Here is a 12,478-nt window from a genome sequence, read left to right on the forward strand (position 1 = left end):
AAGCAAATCTTAGCAGAAAGGAGAATCACTGCCATGTACAGGATGGCCAAACCAAACCAAGTCAGGAAAAAAAAGGATGCCGACTGGTTACAGGCTGATGAACTTAATTTAAATGCATATGCTCATTGTTTCTCCAGCAAGCATTCTAAAGAAAACAAGAAACTTCAAATATAATATTGTTAGCTGGTATTTGTGTGCTAGTTGGTCTTCTGTCATGCTAAAAACTACCTGCACTGCTATTGTCTCTTACTATAACTCACATCTCTCCTCACCTTGATCATATCAAAGATTAATTTTATTCCTGAAACAAATATCTGAGAAGGTCATTCTTACAGTGTCCTAATTATTACAAATTCTCACCTTCATACACCAGAAAGAGAAATGTGGAAGACTTCAGATGAAAACTGAGGGTTCAGACCTGCTGGGGACTTGTGCTTCTAACACCTTGCAAAAGTTACCCCATGTAGTCAAGGTACATGAAAAGACATGTTTCATCACATATTTGCATTTCCATCCTTAAATAAAAGTATTTAATGCAATGCTCCTGGTACCTCATCGCTAAGGTATTTTAACACAATGCACATTCTAACTCCACTGAACCTTGGTTTGGTAAACATTTAAGTGTAAAACTCCTTATTTAGGTATGTCTCAGGTTTGGCTGTTTTGTTTTTTAACATGCAAGTCTCTGATTCATGGATATTACTATTTCCTAAAAATAAAAACCCCACTCAACCACCAATTAAAAAAAAAAATCAGAAGTACTGAAAAATATATGATTAAATGGTTTTAGTCAAACAATCTGTAGCATGCATTGTTTCTTATGTATTCACATATTTTAGCAAAGCAAGCTCACAATAACTCTTCAGCATCTGTAAGTCCACTTCATTTAAACCATTAACATTAATACTGATATTAAACATTCATTAATATATTATCACCAGTGAAACTGCACCAAAGATGAAACAAAATTATAATCTAATGTGTCTTTCCAAATTTTTTTCGTGTTCTAAACCAGACCTTTTCATAACAGAAATTATATTACCCATTCTTTAAAGTAAGAAATGTTTTTCACAGCATAAAAACTATGTCAGAAAATATAAAAGAGCCAAATGAGCCATTATTGCCTACAGCTACATCCTGGTGCCATTTTGATTTATGCCCAAAGACTGCATTTTAAACTTTACTTGTTGGAAAAGTGATGGGTTTTTTGCAGTGCTGCAAAGATCATTTAATAGATCTTCTACTTAATTGTTGGTACCAGAATTGTAAACCCCAAATTTAGTAAAGCATTTCAACTATGCAAACATAATCTACTTTATGAACATAATGCTGGCATGTTTTAAATAGCCAAAGAAAGATTTTCATCACTCTTTTCTTAGCAAGTAATATTCTGGGAATTGACAACTTTTCTTTCCTTCCAAGTGTTATTTCCCCAGTGTTAAAGTGTCAGTCTCTAGCTACATGGCTTTTCACTTCTCTCATGCTTGACAGGGTATGAATGACCAACAGAAAACAAACTTGCATATGCCAGGTTCCCATTAACCCTTCCCAAGGCCATAGCATTTAAATCACAGAGAAACATTTTAAAGGGTTAGAGATGAGACACACCTGATTGGAATGAAACTGGTTAGAGAAATAAAAGATCCCCACTCAAACTTGAAGTGAAAAATATTTATTTATGGCATGCAAAATTATAAAAATTACTAGGAAAACCCTCACAAGATACATTGCAGTAGCCAGACAAAAGCAAGCAAGTATTTTTAGTAATGCTTACTAGCAGTAAAGCACACAACAATAAGAAGCAGTGTTTGAGTATTAGAAAAATATTGTCCACTGGAGAAGTACTGACAGGCAAGAAAAACTGTCTATTCTCCAGAGCAGACAAGGTTGATCTTCAACCGGATGGGGTTGGTATTGCACCTTCTCTAAACAACATGAAATATTGAAAGGAATGCTAGAAGTACTACTCTAAAAGCTCTATTTGTTGCAATCATGCCAATCTGTTACAGAAAACTCGGGAAAGAGCAGCACTGCAAATCTTCTGAGGTATTTTCTGTTTACCCCACAAGGCAGAAATCACATTAGCTGGGGCTTCACACTTCTTGTGCTTTTGCAGTAAATCAACAAATTCAGGTTTTCTTAAAAAAAAAAAAAAAAAAGTATTTGGTAAAATTCTGGCCAATGGGAACTTGAGAGAGAGACAGCAGTTGTACTTTTGTCATGCAAGGGATAGCACAGTATGGCTTTTTTTTTTTTTTTTCCAGTTGTCAAGAGGTAACAGAGGCAAAACCTGCTATATTTTAGGAGCCTGAGGAATAAAATCTCTTTTCTGAAAGAAAAGAAGAAGCTGAAAACACTAACCCACTCCATTTCTCTAAGAAGACTAGTAATAAAGTCTGCTATATAGTTTAATGACTACTAACAATGAATGACCTTCCTTCAGAAAACAAAGGATTACAAGGCTAGAAATTCAGCATTTCAGGAAGCCATTTCAGAAGCCTAGATGTTGTTAATATATTTAAAGGGGTTTTTTTTCTCCCTTAACAGCAGTTAAAGAAGATTTTATCATGTTTGCTTTTTTTTTGTTTAAGACCAACAAGATTTTTCTAAATAGCATATCTTTATGTGGCAGAACCTGAACATTTGCTGGAATCATTTATTAAAAGAGAGAATATAGAGCATGAGTCTATCAAACATTTCTTCTATTGAAAAGACAGCTATAAACCTCTGATATCACAAAGAATCACCCCCCTGCTGTCTTCATTTCAGATCCTATGTATTACAGCACTGCTTATTAGGTTATCTGGAATACGAGTTACCTTTTCTAAGTCACTGTGATTGTCCTGTGAGTTCAGTGGGAACAGGATAACCTCACTGTTAATAAGAGCCTACTTGTTTGTGAGAATGAAATTCTGTTCAGGCTTAATGAATACTTTATTTAAATTGAGGATGAAACATTTGAAGAAAAAGACGACTTCAGAAGAACAACAGAATAACCTGAAAACGTGTTTTGGTTTACTTATCTGTGTGTCAGTCTCAAGTGCTGCTGCACAAAAAGCAAATGAAATTTGTTACAGCTTTTAATTTCATGGAAGAATTTTGGAGAACTATAATTCTGGAGAAGATTATTTTCTTGAAACTACCTTCATGCACCCAGACAAACTTTTGCCCTGGTAATCCACTAAGGACAGAATATAGGTCTTACTTCAACATTTTCTTCCTCCTTAAAAAAGAATCTCTATCACTACACTCAACTTATGTTCATAAGTGATGGCAGAAATAGAAAAAAAGAAAGGATGTGTGTACAATAAATGGATCAATTCTCAGACTCTGAAGAATGCACTTGCAGAGTTTTAAAACTAAATAAAGGATTCAATAAGCATACAACAAATAACTCCCTCAGAAGGCAAAACCATGCCATGTGGTAGTTATCCATATTTACTATCCTCTGGAAATATGAATTTAATAAGCACACCTATTGAGGGAGAAGAGACAGGAAAGGGAAAAAGGATGGATTCTTCAATTTGCACTAGTTTTTGAGCTGTGATGAATCGTAGGCTTTTTACACACCTGACAAATCTAGGTTAGTGCTCCAGTGGAGGTGTTTGGGCAAGGTGAAAAGAGGGATGGACAGAGACTGACTATAACCCTAAGTCCCACTGCATGGGATGGCTGGAAGATGGGTAGGCAAGGAGAACAAGGCTGACTTGCCAGTAGACAAGCAAGAAAAAAACCCAACATCTTCACCTAAGAATAATTTCTGGAAACAAAACGTGTGAAGTTTGTGCTGCTAATTTTTGTCCCGCCACAACAAAGCTGGAGAAGGATAAACCACCCTGCAGTTTTAGCCAGCAGCTCTCCTACTACAGGGATTGTTTACACCTCTGAGTGTGGCACAAGAGAAAACCATCTAGTCAGAGACCAAACTTGTCCACCCTGAGACATGTAATTTGAGCAGAGAAGAGACCATACTACAGTTATCTATCAACAACTTCTGGTAGATTCTCCCTCTCTTATTTGGCTCTTTATAAAAACTAAATGCATGAGACAACATATCCATCATATTGTGCACATATTTAAATTCTATAGTGAAACATACATAACAAACAGAGACGGCAATTCAAGAACACAGAACAAATATAGCATATGTACAATTTCCAAAAACTTAAATGTACATGAAAGAGTAAAAAAAAACCAGACTCTATCCTCCTGAAGCTGATGGGATATTGCCATTGATTTCAATGAGGTCATGTTTACAGTCAGGAATTTTGCAATTTTCATAAGCACCTGGGAGGCTCACTGCAAGGTAGTGAAATTTATGCATTGTCAGTAACACAGAGAGTTAAAAATATATGTATGCTTTGGTCATGTTCTCTTACAAATGTAATCAGCTATTAAGGAATGCTGCTCTAACACACTAGCAAGTAGACTCCATTTGTAAAAAAATAAAAAATTAAAATGGAAGTTGATTTTGCAGTAGCATAAATTTCACTGTAGCACTTTTTAATTTAAGAGGAAAAAAGGATCACCGTATTTCCAATACTAACTCTTAAGGTGTGCAGACGAGCAAAATTTGATTTTCTGGGATGCTAAAGGGGACAAGGGGGGAAGAAATCACACAGTATTTAAGTCATCTCATCTCCACATAAGTGACTACAGCAACTATATAATGAAGACTTTATTTTTACTACCTGCTCATTACTTTTGATTTCTGAATCTCTGCCTCCACAAAGATTATCTTCATTATTGTTTGCACTCATCACACCGTTGCTTAATTCTGGTGGCCTAATTAGGTTTGATCCACATCTGTTCCCACTGGGTTTTGTTGTTAACACTGAATCCATCTTGTTAAAATGTGGTACATAATTTTCATTTGACCCTTGAAAAGTTTCAGAACAGTCTTCCAACACCATGTAGTTGTCTAGCATTTTTGCTCCAGCAATTGACTGATTTGGGCCTTTTGGCATATCAGCAGGTTTTAGCACTTCGGATGTAGCACCAGAACAGTCTTCTTTATGATCACATGAAGAAAAACCTATCTTTTTACCATTGATAAGTGACATATGTTCTTCTAGATTCAAGCCAGACACCTGTGTGCATACACATGGAGCTTCTAAATGACGATCATCAGCTTGGTGATTCTTTGTTTCTATTTCTGGTGGACTACTGGCAGCAAACGAATTAAGATTTCCCTTTGAAAAAGCAACCCCGTTATTATTGTCTAGAGGTAGTGACTCTTGTGTCAGGAAGTGATTTTTCCTATCTAGTGGTCCACTGTTGGTTACAGAAGTAAAAAAGTTATTTGTATCTGCAAGTTCAAGTGGTAGCTTTGGAAAGGTTTTCATTTTTCTCAAAGAACCTTTCTTAAAAAGGCCATCTCTCTCCAGGTCAATAACACATGATTTTATATCCAAAGCAGCACTAGCAAAACTGTCAGTATACACTGCATGTTTGTCCTCTTCTTTGCTCTTTTCAGTTTGTGTTGCAAGTTGAGAATGCTGAGTTTTCTCATTATCCAGATCAATTTGCATTTCCTTTAAGCCACTTTCTCTGCCAGTCACCATGGTAACTACAGAAGAGTTGTTATGACAGGCAGTTGTCACATCTTCCACTGCAGACGAATCACCTGCTATGTTGTTTTTGTCATTTAAATATAATTTAGATCCCAAACTTCTCTGACACATTCTTCCCTTCCACATGTTATCACAGACATCTAGATACAAAAACAGATGCTTATATTAAATGTGTATTTAAACCTTCTAATCTGTCCTAGTAAATCTTTATACTGTTTTTTCTGGCATTGCTGTTACATATCTTCAGTATGTTACACAAATTCTCTACTTCTGAACAAATCACTTTGAATCATAAGGGGCGCTCTAAATATATTATGTTAATTAAGAGTTGCATGTCTCCAGTTCCCCACAACTGATCTACAAATATTTAATAATGATTTGCTGTAATCTAGAAAGGAACTTATAACAGGAGAGCACACAAACACAGTCTTTTAAAAAGCATTAGATATGTCAGGCAATCTAAAGTTTTAGACTAAATACATTTTAAGGTTACCTTGAGAAGCACCAAATGATTCAATTGAAAGAACTCTTCTTCCAACAGCAGACAAGCTTCGACAAATATTACTTGATGAAGCAATCTTCATTTTTTCTTCACATAATGACAAAATGCTCTAGAGAAAATGAATGTTAAATACTTATTTAATAATGAATAGATTTGTGAATTTTGACTAACATGTATGACGTTAACTCCCACAGAACATCTGAATTTATATGATGCTACACTGGAGGTCTTTCTTCTACAATTCTTTATACTGCATGTTTCTATTATGTGGTTGAATTAATTTCTTGTTTTTACCATGGGCTATTATGAAGTCATTTAATACAATTCAATTTTTAGCCTACAGTTAGAACATCAAGAACAACTGATAAAAATTATCTTAAATGTTATCCTTTATGAATAACATAGTGAAAATGCAAAAAGCTAGAGTGTTGATTACTTTTTTAAACAGCCAATGCTTCACTAGAATTCAGTGACACAGGCAGGATGATGAATGTTTTATTACTGAAATTACATTAAAATTAAACCCTAAATTTTTTAAAAACTGCAAAATACAAATATCTAGAAAGCAATATTCCCAGTTAGAGAAAGCAATCATTATCAGATCACAAGAAGTAACAGTCCTATCTGCAGCCTGAGCACCATTTGATGGCATTAGCACTGGTCTCACACACAATTAACTACAGATATTTACACGTTTAAAAACCTGTCCCTTTGGGCAGCATGTAGAAGAGAGCTGCCTTTCCAAATACATCCCACCATTTCCTCAGTAAGATAAACACTGTAAGATAAACTCCTCCTAGATAAACACTGATGAGACCTCATACAGCTCTTAGGAGATGCTCTCACTTCCCCACTAACCCACTCAACTGCTCCTCTGCTGTTGTGCATGGAAGGAAGAAATTGGCACTGTTGGTTCACATATGGGATTGAGGAAGGACAGGAAAAAGGGAGACAGGTATCCAAATGTGCTGAAGTCCAGCAAAATGCCTAGAAAAGCCTCTGGGTTTTTCCTCCAAATAGCTCCCCCAACTCTGCTCACCCAAAAAAGTGTCCGGGGAAAAGGAACAGAGAGAACATACTCACAAAGTGACCCTTATATATTACCCAAGATCAGCTATTTTTGGATTGATGTAAATAGTCAGCAACTACTTTCAGGGCCTACAAACCACTTGGAGATGAGAGAGTGCTATACAATCCCTCCTCTGACTACTCAAAAGTAAATGAGTAGAAATAGAACTGCTGACCAAGCAGGCTCCATATCAGATACAGTCTCCTGCCTGGGCAATCCTCAATCAGGGAGCCAATGCTTTTTGCTTTATAAAAATGAACCTGTTAATTCTTCTGTTGCAGCACTCTTTCTGCAAAGCATTGATCATAGGCACTATACCATTTAGAATATACACTATCAGCTCAGAAAAATGAAACACCTGCCCCCCGAAAAGTAGACAGCACTACTCTGAAGTAGAAGAACTGAATTCAAGAAAAGTCACATTGCACAACTGTTATTCTCTGGTTACATTCTCAAAGTCTGCAAAAGCATTAAACTTTCGTACATTAATGTCAAATTACTCTATTAGGTAACCAACATTTAGAATGTAAATTCTTTGAAAACATCAGCTTGAAAAATCCTATTTGGTTTCAAATTCTTTCTAACAACTAAAGATAAAAAAAGATGCAAATGGAATAAAATACAAAATCCAATAAAGATATCTAATCAAATACTGCTAAGCTTTTATGCATTTACAGAAAAACTAGTTAGTAGTAATGCTTCAAACAACATAGCTTTGAACATGCCAAGGAATAGAGGTTTCCTGGGGCAGGGTCCCTACATCCGCTTTTTAAATGCAATCTAATGGTCACACAAATTTCACAGTGTAATGCCTGTGCTTTTATTTCTAATGACACTCTTCCTGCAAACCAAATATTAAATGGGAAGAAACAGTTAATGAGAAAATTTAGATCCACCAGCGTACTCACCCAATCTTCTTAAAAATCCAAACACTCTCTAACACATACATCTACTTTTCACGTTATATCCCCATTAGAGTGGGAAAAAGGATGAATTTCTGCAGAGTCTGGGAAGACCTTAGCTGTCTTGCAAAACCTGAGCATACCACTTATCAAGACCATCTTGATAATTACAGAGATTAACAAGATAAATAGAGATTAATGAGCACACATACAGAAATATTAGTATCACTTCTTTTAAAACAAAAAATTATGTAGGGCTGTTTTACCTCAATATCTGGCCTATTTTCAGGATTGTCTTCTTGCATTTGTTCAAGTAGAGTGTGCAGATCTTGTCCAAATTCTGTTTCTGTCTCAGGTTCTACGATATATTCTATCGCTGCTTTCAGTGTTGCACCCAAAGAATAGATGTGTGCCTGCATGAAGTGTAAAAAAGACATTAAATACGCTATCAATTCTCTCTCCTGCCACCAAAGCTTCAAGATCACACAAACTTACACTATTTTCAATTTTAACGTAACAGTCTACTGGAAAAGTGGTTTAATTTAAACATGAGGAACAAAACCAGCTCCAGACCTGCTTAGGGGGATATACTTGCTGCAAACAAAAAGAAATTTTGTGGGGTCCAGCTAGAACTTTTTTTCCCCCCTCATCAATAACCAGTATTACAATTATTATATCAGGCTACAATTAAATATAAAACTCAGAACCCTGTGTTTGTGTAAGTATTGTTTAAGTTAGAAGCATGCTGGGAGATTGAAGTGACATTCCTCTTAGCAGGGAAACAAAATATTAATTTGCAAAAAACCCCTTTTATATATAGCAATATTTTATGAGTGCTATCAAGCATAAAGAAAATGAGCAGAAAAAATAGAGCATAATACCACTAGTCTCTGAAGACACTTATGAAAGAATTTTTAAAAATGCTTCATGTTTTCCACCTCTGCTTAAAGCTCACAACCTTGTGAAGAGTTCCAATAAAAACAGAGGTGAACCAGCAACTTTTTAAAAACTAGTGAGAATGCAATAGATTTCCCATACAACACAGCTACCTCTTAATTTTAGAAGTAATTTACTTTCTGGGAAAAAAAGAAAAAAAATTTTAAAAATTTTAAAAATACCTTTTCACATCTGCTTAAGTAGTAATGGTACTTTATCCATCATGGCCTGTATTTTATATTCCATTTGTAGAACACAATTCAGTAAAATTTATAAGCAAATGTAAGACCAAGTTTGGGTAAACATTTCAATGGTGATACAGCGTAGCCAGGAATTCAAGTGTACTGAACACTGCCCTCTGAGGCTTACAGATACATACCTAAATAAAATAATGACTGCACTTGTACAGTAAATTTGGTTGTTTAACACATTCGCTACACACCTTACTCTTCGAAAGAAGACTGACTCAAAGGTCACAAGTAATTTCCTTCCTCCACCCACCCCTAACTTTCTCATTAAGGTGTGTTTTTGTCTCTAAATTGTATGAATTATACTTTTTCCACAGATATGCTTATATATTTACTTTCAAGTGAGGCAGGGCACCTCCATGAAGGGAAGTGCAAAACCACCTCATCAGGAAGAGCTGTGTGTGTGAGATTGGACAATTCCTCTCTTCCCTCCCCCCTCCATGCCATCCCCAAACCAAGAATACATAAACAGTGCTGACTGCTGGCTCTGAAGCCTTGATTTATTTTTGGGACACATCAAGATTAGGGAAAAGGTCAGAAAAGCAGAATATATGCCATCTGATCTAGATAGAAAAGATAAAATTTTTTTGCAAAGCAGTGATTTCAGTCTCAAGTTCTTCACTGTTATACAACTTCATCATTAAGCAGAAGAGGTAACTGAAGAGTTTTGAGAATCTCAGAGGAACTAAGACAGGAACTGTTATGATTTTATTTTGATTTAGCAGAAGAAAGAAGGCTGTTAATCTATTCCAAAAGTAAGGATTACTTTCCCCCCCAGCAGTGGCAGCAATCCTACTGAACCCTTGACAAGACTTGTTTTTTGGGGTTTTTTTATTTTTTTTTTGTAAGATGAAACAGACCATGCTGGCAAAAGGATACAAAACTATGAAGCCTGAGCAAATAGCCCACTAACAAGGTGATGGCAAAAGTTATTTCTTTATACACAACCTTTACCCATACTTATTTCTGCTGCAGAAACTGCACTCCACCCTAGACTAACAGAACTACACACAAAGGAAGTACAACTCCTGTAAGTAAATGCTCAAAGCTTGGTTTACAGTCCACGTGAGTTAACTTGCTATAAAATTAACCAGACAAAAGTAGCACTACTCTAAGCCTGCCCAAGACTGAAGGCCTGAAAAGGTAACTGTAACTGAGAAAAAAGGATTAAAAAAAAATCTAGATTTATAAACTTTAATGTATTTCACTTGGTAGAAGAAATTTAACCAAAATTCCTTCCACAATAGGAATTTAGGATGGTTTTAAGGTCTTTTTTTTCTGTAGACTGTTTCATAAGCTTTTGAACAGTGAAGAAGTGTACAGTGTAGAACTTATTCCTTGATTTTGAGATTAAACACTTTTTCAGTAAGCTATGTAATTTTCCATTTCTCAGTGGACAACATAACAGAGAAATTAACATAAAGTTAAAAAAAGAATAAGGAAACAAGGACAAGCTTAAAAACATAATACAGCTCTATTTAAAGAGCCTTTTGTATAAATGTAGTATTGTTCTGGGCAGTTTAATATATTGATATTAGTGAGTTATTCCACTTATTTGATAGGATCTGCAACAAGTGACATCACCTCTGTTCCACAAAATTACTATTATAGAAACAAATTAATCATTCCTCTAAGAACTGAAGGAAAACACACTGCACAAGTTATGGACTTATGCTACACAGACCAAGCCATGGTAAACACCAGAAGGAATAATGCCATATAGTGTGGGGACTCCTTGGGAGTCAGAAGGTACTTCCACACAGAGTAACTTCAGAATGGAATAATTTCTTCCAGTAACAAATGTGTAAGAATTCACTAGTTCTTATAATACAGGAGAATAAGAAAGACTATTTGAATATAATTTCATTATATAAGACTCAAATACCAGCTCCAAAAGCAGGACAGAAAGATGAGGAGCTTAACTTTAAAGGAACAAAAGAATTTGCTTTTGACAAATTTTCTTCATACACAGAAGGCTGGGTGTGAACATTATAGGACATAGGAACAAGACGGGCAGAGCAACACATTACTTCATCCCACTTTTTCCAATTAATAATTTCTGTTCACAGTGGGGTATATCTCATATGCCCCAGTCTGCCTTCAAAAGCACAAGTGTCTGAGATGCAAGCAGACAGGCTTCAACTCCATTTTACTGTCCTGTTTTAATGAAGTTCACTGCGTCTTTTCTTGTACAAGAGAAAGGCCAGTCTCACACTGAACAAAGATCTTTTTTCCCAATACACAGAAAGTTGCTCTGTTAAGGTACTTCCTTTCCTCTGACATGCAGGAAAGCTAGTTTTGAAGATGGCCATTTTAAGCACCGTAGCTTGTAACTAATTTCTATGTTAAAACATTTATTGGGAATGTGAACATCTTTTTCAACTTGAAACTTTCTTTCATGTAAATCCCCTTTTTTACCTTTCCCCTCTCCCAGCTCCCAAAACACCACCACTGTCACCCCACAAGGAAAAGGGGAAAGAAAATCCAGCTATTTAATCAGTTTCCTGAGCTGGCAGTAAACATGGGTAATATTTAAGGTAATCCAATGTAACTGTAAGTCTGTCCAAACTGGAGAAATGAGAAAATGAGTTTGTGATCATCCACTAGGTGGGGCGTTCCCCAAGTTAATGCATCAAAATGCTTCTACTTAACTGCGCAGTTAGGCTTAGGAAAAAAATTTCACTTCCTGGGAACGGAGAGCAAGATGGGTATATGCAATAAATAAAGCAAATTCTTAACTATAAAATACCTAATGCTTACTGGAAGCGACTGTTCTCAATGAAAACAATCTCAAAAGCAAGCTAAAGATTTTTCAGTCTGCTCTACGGAGAGTAACAAATAGGAACGGGTGGCAAACAACTTTTCTTCTGCCCAGACAGAATTGGGACTGAATGGGCCATTAGGAATTCTATTAAATAATTAAGAGGGCTTTTTTCCTTAATTTCTGAAAAAAACTCAACCAAACAAAAACACCACCACAAAAACCCAACAACTCCTCCAAAAAAACCCACCCTCACACTCACTTGTTTTAAATGTAGATAAGGAGAAAAGCTTTTTGAATTATAAGCATTTTGCATTACAGGATAATAATTTAATAGTTGATAAATAGCATGAATTTCCAGAGAGATCCAAAAGAAAAACCAAACAAACCCAAAGCAATCTCTTCACAATTCCTGAGGAGGCTTAGGAGTTAGAGACTTAATGCCACTTGTTACAAAAATATATAGACCATGCCAGCAAGACTGCAC

At 35.8% G+C, this 12,478-nt stretch overlaps 1 protein-coding gene across 1 annotated transcript in view; it reads right to left on the minus strand.

Annotated features, from left to right (window-relative positions):
- Positions 1–12,478, minus strand: part of KNDC1 (kinase non-catalytic C-lobe domain containing 1) — a 60,407-nt gene that overhangs the window by 27,592 nt on the left and 20,337 nt on the right. Inside the window, exons 4-6 of the mRNA XM_017725866.1 lie at positions 8,313–8,459; positions 6,067–6,184; positions 4,692–5,713 (exon numbers count right to left, since the gene is read on the minus strand). Coding sequence (XP_017581355.1) covers positions 4,692–5,713; positions 6,067–6,184; positions 8,313–8,459 — 1,287 coding nt within the window. The remainder of the gene's footprint in view (positions 1–4,691; positions 5,714–6,066; positions 6,185–8,312; positions 8,460–12,478) is intronic.

The sequence above is a fragment of the Corvus brachyrhynchos genome, unplaced genomic scaffold (assembly GCF_000691975.1).
Source record: "Corvus brachyrhynchos isolate BGI_N302 unplaced genomic scaffold, ASM69197v1 scaffold61, whole genome shotgun sequence".
Lineage (NCBI taxonomy): Eukaryota > Metazoa > Chordata > Aves > Passeriformes > Corvidae > Corvus > Corvus brachyrhynchos.